The 11,909-nt window shown below is 40.8% G+C and overlaps 1 protein-coding gene across 1 annotated transcript; it reads left to right on the forward strand.

Moving 5' to 3' along the window:
• The first annotated feature begins 1,324 nt into the window (after positions 1-1,324).
• EXOSC7 (exosome component 7) lies at positions 1,325-11,780 on the forward strand. The gene is made up of 5 exons (XM_010022335.1): positions 1,325-1,366; positions 2,127-2,197; positions 6,764-6,887; positions 7,838-7,993; positions 11,644-11,780. The coding sequence occupies exons 1-5, from the start codon at positions 1,325-1,327 to the stop codon at positions 11,746-11,748; spliced, it is 498 nt and encodes a 165-aa protein (XP_010020637.1). The 3' UTR covers positions 11,749-11,780.
• Positions 11,781-11,909: the final 129 nt, after the last annotated feature.

An 11,909-nucleotide genomic window follows, 5' to 3' on the forward strand; every position in this document is an offset into this window, starting at 1 on the left:
ACTGCTATAGCTGAACCCAGGACAGTATATATAAAGATTTTTTTTTATATATATACATATGTATATCCTTCTCCACATAATTTGACCCAGCAGCTTGCTGTGCTGCACAAGGAAAATCAAAGTGTGCAATCTCTCCAATCTCTTTTCACTCAATACCCAATCACAGTACATTGTGTGTGAGGGGGTGCATTAGGTTTAGTTGAAATTTTGGCAGTTCACTACCATGCATCCCTTAGAGGATTTCCTCATCTTTTCTATTTCCCCCCAGTTGGGGAAAAAAACCCAACATTAGAAATCTGTCCTTTTGGAGAAAAAACTTCCTTGAATAAGGCAAGGTCTACAATGTTTCCTCTTTCTCCCATCCCAAATAATGCTTTCAGTTGCATATCAGTAAATTAAAACCAATCTTTTCTGAAGATTCCTTTGCTTCCCGTAACTCACAGTTGTGCAGATTTTCTTAGTTCTTAAAAAGAATAAATTAAAGAAGTGTGGGCTCTCAGTACAAGATGCTTCAGCTGAGAAGAGAGTGTTCACTTCTTCTTGGAGGAATGGTTATACCATGCTTGAGGGTGGTGAGGCACTGGAATAGGTTGCCCAAAGAAGTTGTGAATGCTCCAACCCCGGAGGTGTTCAAGGCCAGGCTGGACAGAGCCTTGGGTGATATAGTTGTGTGTGTGGTGTCCCTGCTTATGGCAGGGGGGTTGGAACTAGATGATCTTAAGGTCCTTTCCAACCTTAACTATTCTATGATTCTATGATACAGGCTGTGTTCTTAGCCTGTAGGTGCCACTGTAATACAAATGAGGCTTTAGAATAGCAGCCTGAACATAAGCCTAGCAACAGTGCAGGCACATCCCATGATTGTGTTTTAATAACGAAGATACTGTGGGGCTTATTGTGTTAGCCAGTAAAATCCAATAATAACTGAAAGTGGCAAATTAACCTCTCTCTATCCAGCAGCCGTTTGCAGAGAAATAATCTGATCACCTTTGTGTTTAGTTTTCTATATCAACTTTTTGTCATTCTTTTGACACAATTCTGTTTGTTTTCACAAAAATAAACTGTCTTTCCAGAACATCCAGAATCATTTATGATTTGCTCCCAGGATGGGAGCTTATGTCATTCTTAAATAGATTTTGAAGATCAATCAATGCAATCCATGTTGCAAAACTGGTTTTGCTCTCATACAGCATAGCTTGATGTAATGTAGAAGCACCCGTATGTTCTTGCTGAAGTAGTTTCAAATGCTTGGTGATGATGTGTGTGTTTGTAGAATAGCATTGGCAGCTGAGAGCGGAGCTTTGCAGAGATCTAACACTAGGCTATGGCCAAATACATCTTTGAGGTATCTGTCAGCCTGGAGATGGTATTAGTAGTTGTGGGAGCCCTGCATTCTTATTTAGTGTGCAGTGCTGCTGTTCTCTGTTCTTTTCCTGATCTTCATGAGAAGAAGCTGGCCTCCACGCGCTTTAATTCAAATTACAGTGTTATCAACAAGTAGACTTTGGCATAAGGATTTCCTTAGATCTTTTTCAGCTACAAGGCAAACCTGCTGCTGACTCCATTTCCATAAAGCACAGAGAATGGATCATGATGTGCCTTCCTAGCTAGACCTTCCATAACTAGTTTTTTATGCCATGTTGTGGGTGACAATTTGCCTTGCTTCTCCAGAAACAATTCTACCAATTGGGTTTGTCCATCTGATATTTTAAAAGTATTCCTCTTTGAAATAAAGGACAGAAAATGGAATGGCTTGATTTAACATTAGAGAATGAATGTGGTGAGTTGATAACAAGTATTCTGGTCATAGTCTAGTTCAGAGCCTTAGCACAAGAAGAGTAAGAACAGCAGTGGTTTCATTTGAGCTTCTATTATTAAATTTTATCATGAATTTTATTATGAAGTGCATTAATTCTTCTATTTTGAATGTGTAATACAGTTAGCTGAAATCTTAATTTCCTATCTGTTTCTTTTCATAGACAGGCTTTAAAGACAACTTTGTGTTTTAAGAATCTGTTCTGGTTCTTAATTTTGTGCCTTTTCAAGTAGGTTTAAGTAAAATAAAGACTTGGTATAAAGGCACTAACATGATTTTCTTTTAAAGAGATTCTTTTTTTCCTCCCCAGTTATTGGTATGTGGTGGGAACCTCTTTGATGCAATCTCTATCGCAGTGAAGGCAGCTCTCTTTAACACAAGGTAAAGCACACATCTCCTTTTGTGTGAGTGGAAGTGTCATGGGAAGAGGAAGAGAAATACTCTGTGAGCTAAGCATTTTTAATGCTTAAGTATTTAAATAAGAAATACACAAGGCAACTTGCATTCAGATACAAGGCAGTCCATTTGCATGCAAGTTACAGGAACTGATGTTATTAGAAACTGAATCAAGTGTTATATTACATTATTTCACAATTAGGCTCACCATATAACTATATATATCTGTAGCCAGATCCAGAAAAAATTGTCTTTGACCATACGGTTTAGTTGCAAGTTGTTGGAGGCCTTTGTGTGGATGCCTTGTAGGTTTAAAACAAGAAGGATTTACTGCTACATGATGCTCCTGAGTAAGAAGCCCTCTGTCAGTGTGACTACTGATTTGTAACTAAAAAAAAAAGTGTTACTTGTAACTATAAAAAGTGTAATTTCTTACTTCTGATGTTCTTTCTCATTAACTGTTAGTCTAGAGTTCTTTTTAAACTAAGAGGAAAAAAATAGTAGCGGGAGATTGTGAGGAGAGGGAAATGATTTGTCTTTAAAAGAACTTTACCCCATGCGTTTTAATCAAAGAATGAAAGAACAAAATCTGGTAGAATGAATGGTGCAAGTGCTCTCTATGTGTTTTAATGAAAACATTCAATAACATTTTTAATATATGTGTATTTAAAACATTTAATATTTATAATATTCAATAATATATATTGTTTTGAATGTTTACAAATTGTTCTTCAGCTGTAAATTAGAGATCTGCTAAAGTCACTGGTATAGTTCTGGCTTATTCATCAGGGAATCAGCACACAGTACTAGAGCTGGAAAAGTACATGCAAGAAGAGGAAAACACTTTTGAAGGCAGGCAGTATATCAGGTTAGAAACACTTTAAAAGGGAATAGGGGAGAATCCATCTGAGACTACAGCTTGTGTATATTGCCGAGAAATTTCCCATGTTAGTCAAGTTCTCAACAGTAACTTTTCACTGTCAACAACATGGTTGACAGTGCACTGAAAGGAAGAAATGCTTGTGTCTCTGTGTAAGCTGCCAGGATGTAAAAGTCATACAGTAAAAATAGTTGCTCTCATGTGAGTTGTTTTGCAGATCCAAGGCATGTGCTTTATTTACAAGATAAATAGGTCTTTTTTCCTTATGTCTGAATAAAGAGAGGGTATCATATAAAAGTAATTAAAATAAAAAAAGAAAAATCTGTTGCCTTGGGAACATGGGCAATGTGAAGGGTGTAATTATTTTCATGATTCTCCTTTATTTTCATTCTCCTGACAACTGTAGCCTTCATATAATCCAATCTGTGGGCAAGCATCCAGTGTCTTGTGGAAGGTATCAAATCAGAATGTGGTACAGTATGATATAATGCAGAGCCTGTTGATTTTTTACATGTGTAAATCCTGTCTTTTGATGTGAGCAGGGGATGCTAGTACATCTGATCTCATATGACCTCAGAAAGTCAAGAGGTGAAATTCACGGTGAAAACCTTTTGTCCTTATTCACCATCCTGCTCCCTTTCCCTTAGTACCTACTAAGTTTTCTTTGGATTAACACAAGGTTGTTTAAAGTAGCTGCCCACTTTCCATGGAATATTATTGTCCAAGCAAGACAAGATGTCAGTTTGAAGATCACTTCGGATTAAGTGTTCTGGACTTCACTTGACAAGTGTTTCCTTCTGAGTCTTACTTGCCTTTCATAATCTGTCTGCAACAGATATGACTGTTATAGGGGGAACATTTGCTCTTCAAAGTATTGTATTGTTCATTGTGTTCTAAAAAATATATCTCAGGATCACATGCAAAAGATAGCAGGTATCAAACTTTCTTCTTTTCTGTGTCTCCAAGGTGCTTGAGGCTAGATTTATCTGCCAGATATTGCAAAATGTGCAAGTAGCTAAGTCAGGACTTAGCATTAATCTTGATCCTGTGGAATTGTGCCTACTTGCAACCAAGGCAACAGAAAATAGGCAAGTTACAAAAGCTGGAGTTTCTAACACAATAGCCTTGCAGATGTCATGAATTTTTGCCAGGCAGCATGGTAGAGGCAGAACTGATGCCTGCTTCCAGGAGGAGAATTGTTTTTGTAGTCGTGAAACCTGGGTCTGCATTGTTCATTATGTGACTTAAGTCCTGCTGTACAGATTTCTGCCCTGATTAGCTGCAGGAATCGAAATAGAAAAGTAAACAGAATCGTAGCATCAGCCAGCTTGGGAAAGACCTCTAACCTCCTCTAGTCCAACCATTGCCCAGCACTGCCAAGGCCACCACTAACCCATGGCGCTGAGGCCTCGTCTACACGGGGTGTGAACACTTGCAGGGACGGTGACTCCAGCACTGCCCTGGGCAGCCTGCTCCAATGCCCTCAGCGCCCCTGGGGAATGAATTGTTCCTCAGCCCCATCTAAACCTCCCCTGGTGCAGCTTGAGGCCGTTTCCTCTTGTCCTGTCCCTTGTTCCTTGGGAGCAGAGACCGACCCCACCTCACTGCAACCTCCTGTCAGGCAGCTGTAGAGAGCGATAAGGTCCCCCCTGAGCCTTCTCTTCTCCAGACTAACCCCCCAGGTCCCTCAGCAGTTCCTCATCACACTTGTGCTCCAGGCCCTGCACCAGCTTCGTTGCTATCATTTGCAAAGTAAACATGTACAGCTGGTTCTTAAGAGAAATCTTCACAAGCTGAGAGAGAAAATGTCCTGGTTTATGCAAATGTTTTGTGCTACACTCTCTATGCCTAGTTTTTGTGTGTATGTGTACCCCCTTTTTACGCAACTGTGATACTTGTGTCTGATCAATTGTCTTTTTGCCTCTGTAGTAGTTTGAATTTGTACTTCTCTAATCTGTTCTTGGCCAAACAGCTCCTTGCAGGCTTTTTTCAGGTATTAATTCTAGCAACTTTTTCTTGCACACCGAACATTGCTCTGGTTTCACAGCTGTTTTAGGATGGAGTTAAAAATTGCTTGATCTCACACATTTTCCTGAAATATTCCTTCTTTTTTAAATGCTGCTCTGGCATATTCATTTCTTGTCTAGGCTGTTGTCCAATGTTGTCCATTGTCCTGAGCAGCTTGAGGGTTAGTCACCTTGTGACTTGATTCCATCAGGTTTTAATAGGATATTTTAAACTTCAAAATAGGCTTTGATGCATTTCCTATGAGCTTCAAAGCATTTTGAGTTTCATTTCAGGAAAAAGAATACATTACAATTGTTCTGCTTACTGAAAGTTTTAGTTTTAGCTTGGCTTAGGCTTGTAGGCAATTTGTTAGCTGTTGTGAAGTACTCGCCTCTAGGACTTTGAGCAACAAATAACTAAAATACTCTTCCAGGGAGCAACAGAAATCACTTTGTGTTGGTGGAGGGAATGTTCACTAAATCAGTCCCTACCTCCTCCTCCTTTAGAAGAGATTTGATACAGAATGCATAGAACAATGTAACCTTCAGAGTGTAGTTATAAAACACAACACGACTGTAAAAGTACTAATATGAAACGAGATTGTGGTTACATTCCACATGGTTACTGAAGTTAGCTTCCTAGGGATGGCTTGAAATACATTATGTTTTCAAGTGCAAATGTGTAAGAGTGAGAGTGTTATGGCATGTAGGTTTTACTGGCTAGTACAGCCAAGTCTCTCAGGCAGTACTCCATCCTAGTGGGCACCTGGATAAATGAGGGTATATGAGATACTGACATTCTTGGCGACTTGAGATACTATCTTGTAGTAAATTGTTTTAAATTACTTTAATCATTATGCTAAGAAAACTACATTAAACCATTGTATAAAACTCCCATTAAATGGCTATCACCAATACAATATATATACCACTGATAAGGAGCCTGACAAGCTCATTTGCACAAGAGCTCATCCCTCACAACTGAAAAGAAAGCATCTCTTGGGTTTCTGCCTGAGTTTTTAGCCCTAGTTATTGCCTTTGTGTATCTGTCCTTAGAACACTAGAGTCTATGCCTCTTAAAGAATGAGAATATCTTGCCAGTCTTCCCATCTCACTAAAGAAAAAGGATATTACTAATGTCATCTTTTCCCTTTAGCCCAAGTCTCCTTAGTTAGTGTCATTCTCTCCTGAACAGCTTCGCTACTTGTATTTGCTACTGATGTCACGGCTTTGGCAAGCAGGGTAATTGCTGTAATTCTGACAACTTTATTGTTGTCTCCAAGTGTGTTGGGAACCACAGTATGAAAGGATTCAGTCTTGGTAATTTCTCTCTTGTACATCCAGGTAGATGGATAAAGAATTGTTCAGAATTGGTCTGTGCAAATTCCAGAAGAACCTTTCCCCATATATTAATGTAAAAGCCACTTCATATTCCAAAGGTTTGAGTGGTGTAAGTGTGATGATCTTACCCTAGATATCTTCCTAATTCCAATGCTTTCTTCCTAGTCTCAGTGTGTGAGTTGTTAACACTTTGATACCTTTCTGGATTTTTTTCCTAAACATTTAGCCTCATTTAGAGGAAAGGGCACTTCCTGAAGTTGAGATGTGCAACAGCTGTATTCCTTACCTGTTTTGGCAATGATTTTGCACATTTTGTTTCCACAGAATTCCCAAAGTGCGTGTACTGGAAGATGAAGAAGGCTCTAAAGAGATTGAGCTGTCTGATGACCCTTACGATTGCATTCGACTTAATGTGGAGAATGTGCCCTTAATTGTCACATTAAGCAAAGTAAGCCTGACAAATTCCTGACCTACAGTTTCTATTAACTTCACCTGCTGTTTATTTTTTTCTCTGAAGATAGAACTTGTATTACAGATATAGTCAGTGTCCACTGTGTATGTATTTGTTCATCTTGAGCTTCCTAATTAAGAAGAACTGAATAAGGTTTTATTTTTCCCCATCTCTGACTTGCAATCAGAGATTCGCAATTTCTACTTGATTCATTCTTAAAATGCATCTTCTTGTATGCAGAAGAATTGCTTATTATTTTTCAAATAATTCTTGCTCAGTATCCAGAGCGGCACATCCTTTAGTATGGTAAAACAAATGGTTATTGTTGTGAGGGGCAGAGGTTGTGTGATCTGCCTGGAGTTACATGACGAGTATTTGTTTCTGGGGGCAGAACTCCGTTTTCGTGGGTGCAATACTAGCCTTCAAATAGGTTTTTGTTTTCCTTCTCCTTACATAGCACACAGCTAATACAGTTGGTTTGCTGGACACTGTATTTTCCATTGCAAGAGTGAGCCGTTTGCTTAATTACCTGAAAGTTTTTCTGACTTTTCATTTAAGCAAGCTGCATAAATAGTGGAAAAGCCATCAGTGAAGTGAGGGCTCACCTGGGTGTTGGGATGTACAGTTTTAACTTAAAGGGGAGGAAAGTCTGTTCTTGGAGTTGGGGGAGAAAAGGAAGAGATGAAAGAATAGATGAAAGGATGGTCAGATTGAAAACCAGTATGAAATAGTGATGTGCTTATCTCACCTCTGTTATGTACATACACACAATTTTGGGTCAGAGGCTGTTTAAATACTCTGCTGTCAAGTCAGTCTCTGGCTGCTACTAGAGGCCACATGATAAGAGGGTGGGAGGCTATAGATAACTAACAGAGCTACATTTTAGCATCTTAATAAAGAGCTTAGACAATTGCAAACTAATACATCATCTTGCCACTAACTTACAGATTGGCTATAGGCATGTGGTGGATGCTACCCTTGAGGAAGAAGCCTGTTCTTTGGCCAGCCTGCTTATTTCTGTGACCGGTAAAGGCGCCCTGACTTCTATGAAGAAAGTGGGGAAAGGTAGCCTGGATCCTGAGAGTATCTTTGAGATGATGGAGGTAAGTTCTGACCAGTTAGTGTCTTGGATGAACTGGAACTTGGGTATATGAAAAGCTGCAGTAAGGACTTGAAGAGCAGAGATCTTTGTGTTTTGATGAAGTGCACACGGGACTTGCTGAAGGTCACAGACTCTCTGAAACAGAATCTGCTATGAGTGGATGTTAGCCAGAACTTTTAGATACCTGAAATGTATGGTGCTCATGTTTGTTTCAGCTAAGTACTTCACAGCTGTAAGACTGTAAAGCTTAAGTTAGTAAACTTGGAGAGTATTTTTAAAGAACATGTTCCCTCTCTCACTGTTTCCCTTAAAAGACAGAAAGAACAAAACTTCTAACATGGTGAAGTCTCTATAGAAGTAGAGCTGGTATTCTGAATTGCCAGTGCATGGTGTTCTCTTCTAGCACAACTCATTATTTTTTGTGATAAACTTACTGTTCTCATTTTACTGTTGTTTTTTCTTTCCTCCTTTACTGGGTTTCTGATCTGCCCCCACTCCATGAAAATACTAGTACCTGGATGTTGTTCACATCCACATAAGAATTCCATTTGAAACCTTTCTTCGGGCTCTTTTTAAATCTGTTCTCCAGTATAAATTCTCATGTTTGGCTTGAACATGAGACAGAAATGGGGTTTGAACTTGGAGTAAGAATGAAAATTATATACTTCAAACTGGCTCTGTTTCCTAGAGATCCAGAACTAGTTTCAGTATGGTTCTATTCAGGAATGCAGAACCTGGAGCCAACTTTGAAAACAGTTGGTCTCAAGTGGAAATTACATGCTAAGTGTATATGGCAGTTCAACTGTTTCATGAGGTCAGAGTGCTAATCTTGGTAGTACCAGTGGGCTTTTGTTTGCATTCAGAGATGTCACCTCCTTAGTTTGGTAGAGTTGTTGTCACTAATCTGGCATCCTAAAGAAACCAAACTTCCCATGAATATCTGATTTCTCTTCCTTGATGGATTTTGAGTCCAGTTCTAACTCAGTATCATAGAAGACTTGAGGTTTTGGGTTTAGGGCTGTTACAAAGAGATGGCTGATTTGATCAGAGCCAACTGATTACTAATTTCACTCTGTATTGAGCCCTAAATAGGAAATAAACTTGTGCAGTTCCCTTGTGTAGCCTGCCCCCAAACGCTGTGCTTGGGATTCTGTAATGCTCATCTAAACACTAATCAGATGTGCACAGAAGGTAACCATAGGATATCTTGAAACTGCCCTACTCTGCTGAAGAGCTTTAGTGAACTTTTCCCTACTTTTGGTGCAAGGAGTTAGAAGCTTAACTGAAGTTGTGTTGTCTCTCACTTGCTTTGGAAGAAGTCTTCCCTCCTGGATGGTGAGCAGCTTGAAGGAGTGAGGGATAAAGCTGATCAGAAGAAAATAAGATGCTTTCTGGGAAGTTAAAGATTATGTGTTTGGCCCTGCCTCAAACTCAGCAGCCTGGTTAGGATACCAAGAAAAACAAAAAGGCCTGGGAATGTCCAGTGGAGGAGCTGTGTAACCCTTTCTTGACACCTCCATTCCATAAGGATTTGGCTGCGGGTCAGAGGGTGTTCAGCTCTCCCTGCCTGGTGGAGAGCAGATGTTCTAGGACTAATCTCTTAGGAAGGCAGCTTCATGGGAAAGCTTGGGAAGCTGTCAGCATTACTGAGTTCGTGATCCAAGCCATAAGAGAGGCAAGCAGGAATAACATGGCAACAGCATTGTGTCAATACCAAAGCTCTGCACAGTTCCCATTCACTTTGACCTGGTGTGAGCAATGCTGTCCTGCATTTGAGGAGAAGAATGCATGAAGTGTATCACCTCTCAGGATTCAGGCTGCTGTTGTGATCATTGTCCCAGTGTAGGGCTGTAGCACTGCTTCCATGTTCTCCCCCTTATTTAGCATGACTCAGAGTGTCTAGGATATGCAGCTACCCAGCTGCATCAAAGCTCTTCCCATATTTCCTTTGGCCATAATCTGGCCAAACTCTGGGCTATATTCTGGGCCGTGTGCTGTCACCTGGTTCTTCGATGAGAAATGTACCTTACTTTAATGTCTGTGTGCCTGTGGTGTTGGCAGTTGTCATCAAGAGGGGACAGAGAGCTTTGTAGTCAGCAGTATGGCAGGCATAGGCTTTGTTACATACATCAGGAGCTGATAAACTCAGTTTACTTTAATCTGTGGCTTTTCAGGGAGAGGTGGGCTCTCTTCATCTCTGTATGGAGTCGGTATTTCAGGTTGTTCAGGGAAACCCTTGGGAAGGTCTAACAGGCACTGCCATAAGATCTTTATTTCAGCATTGCCCAATGGTTCCTTATCCTGTAGCTTCCACAGTTCGTGCATGTGGGAAGAGGCTGGTACTAGAGCTAATCCTGGTGGGTTTCCACTGCTGAAGATTATTTCTGTAAAGAAAATCTTCCGTTAACTCCTTAAAGGTCCATGGACAGTACAGAATTGCATGTCATAATGACGGATCTGCCCACAGACTAATTTGGTGAATGCAGCCAGTGTGTCCTTCTCTGGCCACAGAACAGGGCATTGAGCTGGTTTAAATTCACTCTGCTGATACTGAGCATGTTCAGAAGAGTTTATTGAACTTCATATTAGTAGGCTGCTTTGCTGGTCAGGTATCTCTTGTCCTCTGGCAGCTAGCATACAGCTTCATATGACATATAATCATAGAATGGTTTGGGTTGGAAAGGACCTTAAGATCATCCAGTTCCAACCCCCTGCCATGGGCAGGGACACCTTGAGCTAGACCAGGCTGCTCCAAGCCCTGTCCAACCCGGCCTTGAACACTGCCAGCCACAGCTTCTCTGGGCACCCTGTGCCAGCGCCTCAGCACCCTCACAGGGAAGAACTTCTGCCTTAGATCCAATGTGAACCTCCCCTGTTTCAGTTTGAACCCATCATCCCTTTCCCTGTCGCTACAGTACCTGATGAAGAGTCCCTCTCCAGCATCCTTGTAGCCCTCTTCAGACACTGGAAGCTGCTCTGAGTTCTCCACGCAGCTTCTCTTCTCCAGGCTGAACAGCCCCAACTTTCTCAGACTGTCTTCATACAGGAGCTGCTCCAGCCACTGCTCATCCTCATGTGCTCCTCTGGACTTGCTCCAACAGCTCCATGTCCTTCTTATGCTGAGAACACCAGCCCTGCACACAGTGCTGCAAGTGGGGTCTCACGAGAGCAGAGCAGAGGGGCAGGATCACTTCCTTTGACACTACTTTTGATGCAGTTCAGCACAGGGGGGGTTTCTGGGCTCAAGTTGCCACTGAAGCGCCTCTTGTTCAGTTTCTCTCCAGCCAACACCCCCAAGTCCTTCTCCATATATGCTGCTTAGTTTGAATGTGTGCTTGTGCTTGATGTGAATTTAATTTGTATTCCTAGGTGATCCAGCACTGCACAGATTGAGTATTAATGGTCATGGAATGCTTTTCTGATCAGTGTGAGCACTGCCTTTATGTGTAGATTTTTCTAAAACTGAATCAAATTAAAATGAAACTTCCACTGCCATTATTTTTCTTAATTAAAAGCCTATTTTTGTTACACCAGCTGGTCCGTATGAATCATTAAAGGGAAAATATTTGTCAAAAGGAAGTGTTCTGTGAGGGTTGTCTTCCTGTTAATAAGCATATGTCTCAAATTCGGTTTGCTTCCTTTGCATTGCAGACGGGGAAAAAAGTAGGCAAGGCATTGCACGTGGCCCTTCAGAAGATTCTGGATGAAGAAGAGAGTCTGGGGACGTCACGGCAGAAAGTTGGATTTCTAGGATGAGTTTTTATTAAATGTTCAAAACTGGTTTTAACTGATGGTCTAATCTTGTCAGTTTGTATATAGAAAAAGGCGTTTTTTTGCTCCAGTACCTTTATCCCTCTGGCTAAAAGGCTTTTAAAATGTTCCTAAGCAAAGAAAGCTACAGTTCAATGTGAATAAGC

This window comes from Nestor notabilis, unplaced genomic scaffold (assembly GCF_000696875.1).
Source record: "Nestor notabilis isolate BGI_N333 unplaced genomic scaffold, ASM69687v1 scaffold12719, whole genome shotgun sequence".
Taxonomy (NCBI): domain Eukaryota; kingdom Metazoa; phylum Chordata; class Aves; order Psittaciformes; family Psittacidae; genus Nestor; species Nestor notabilis.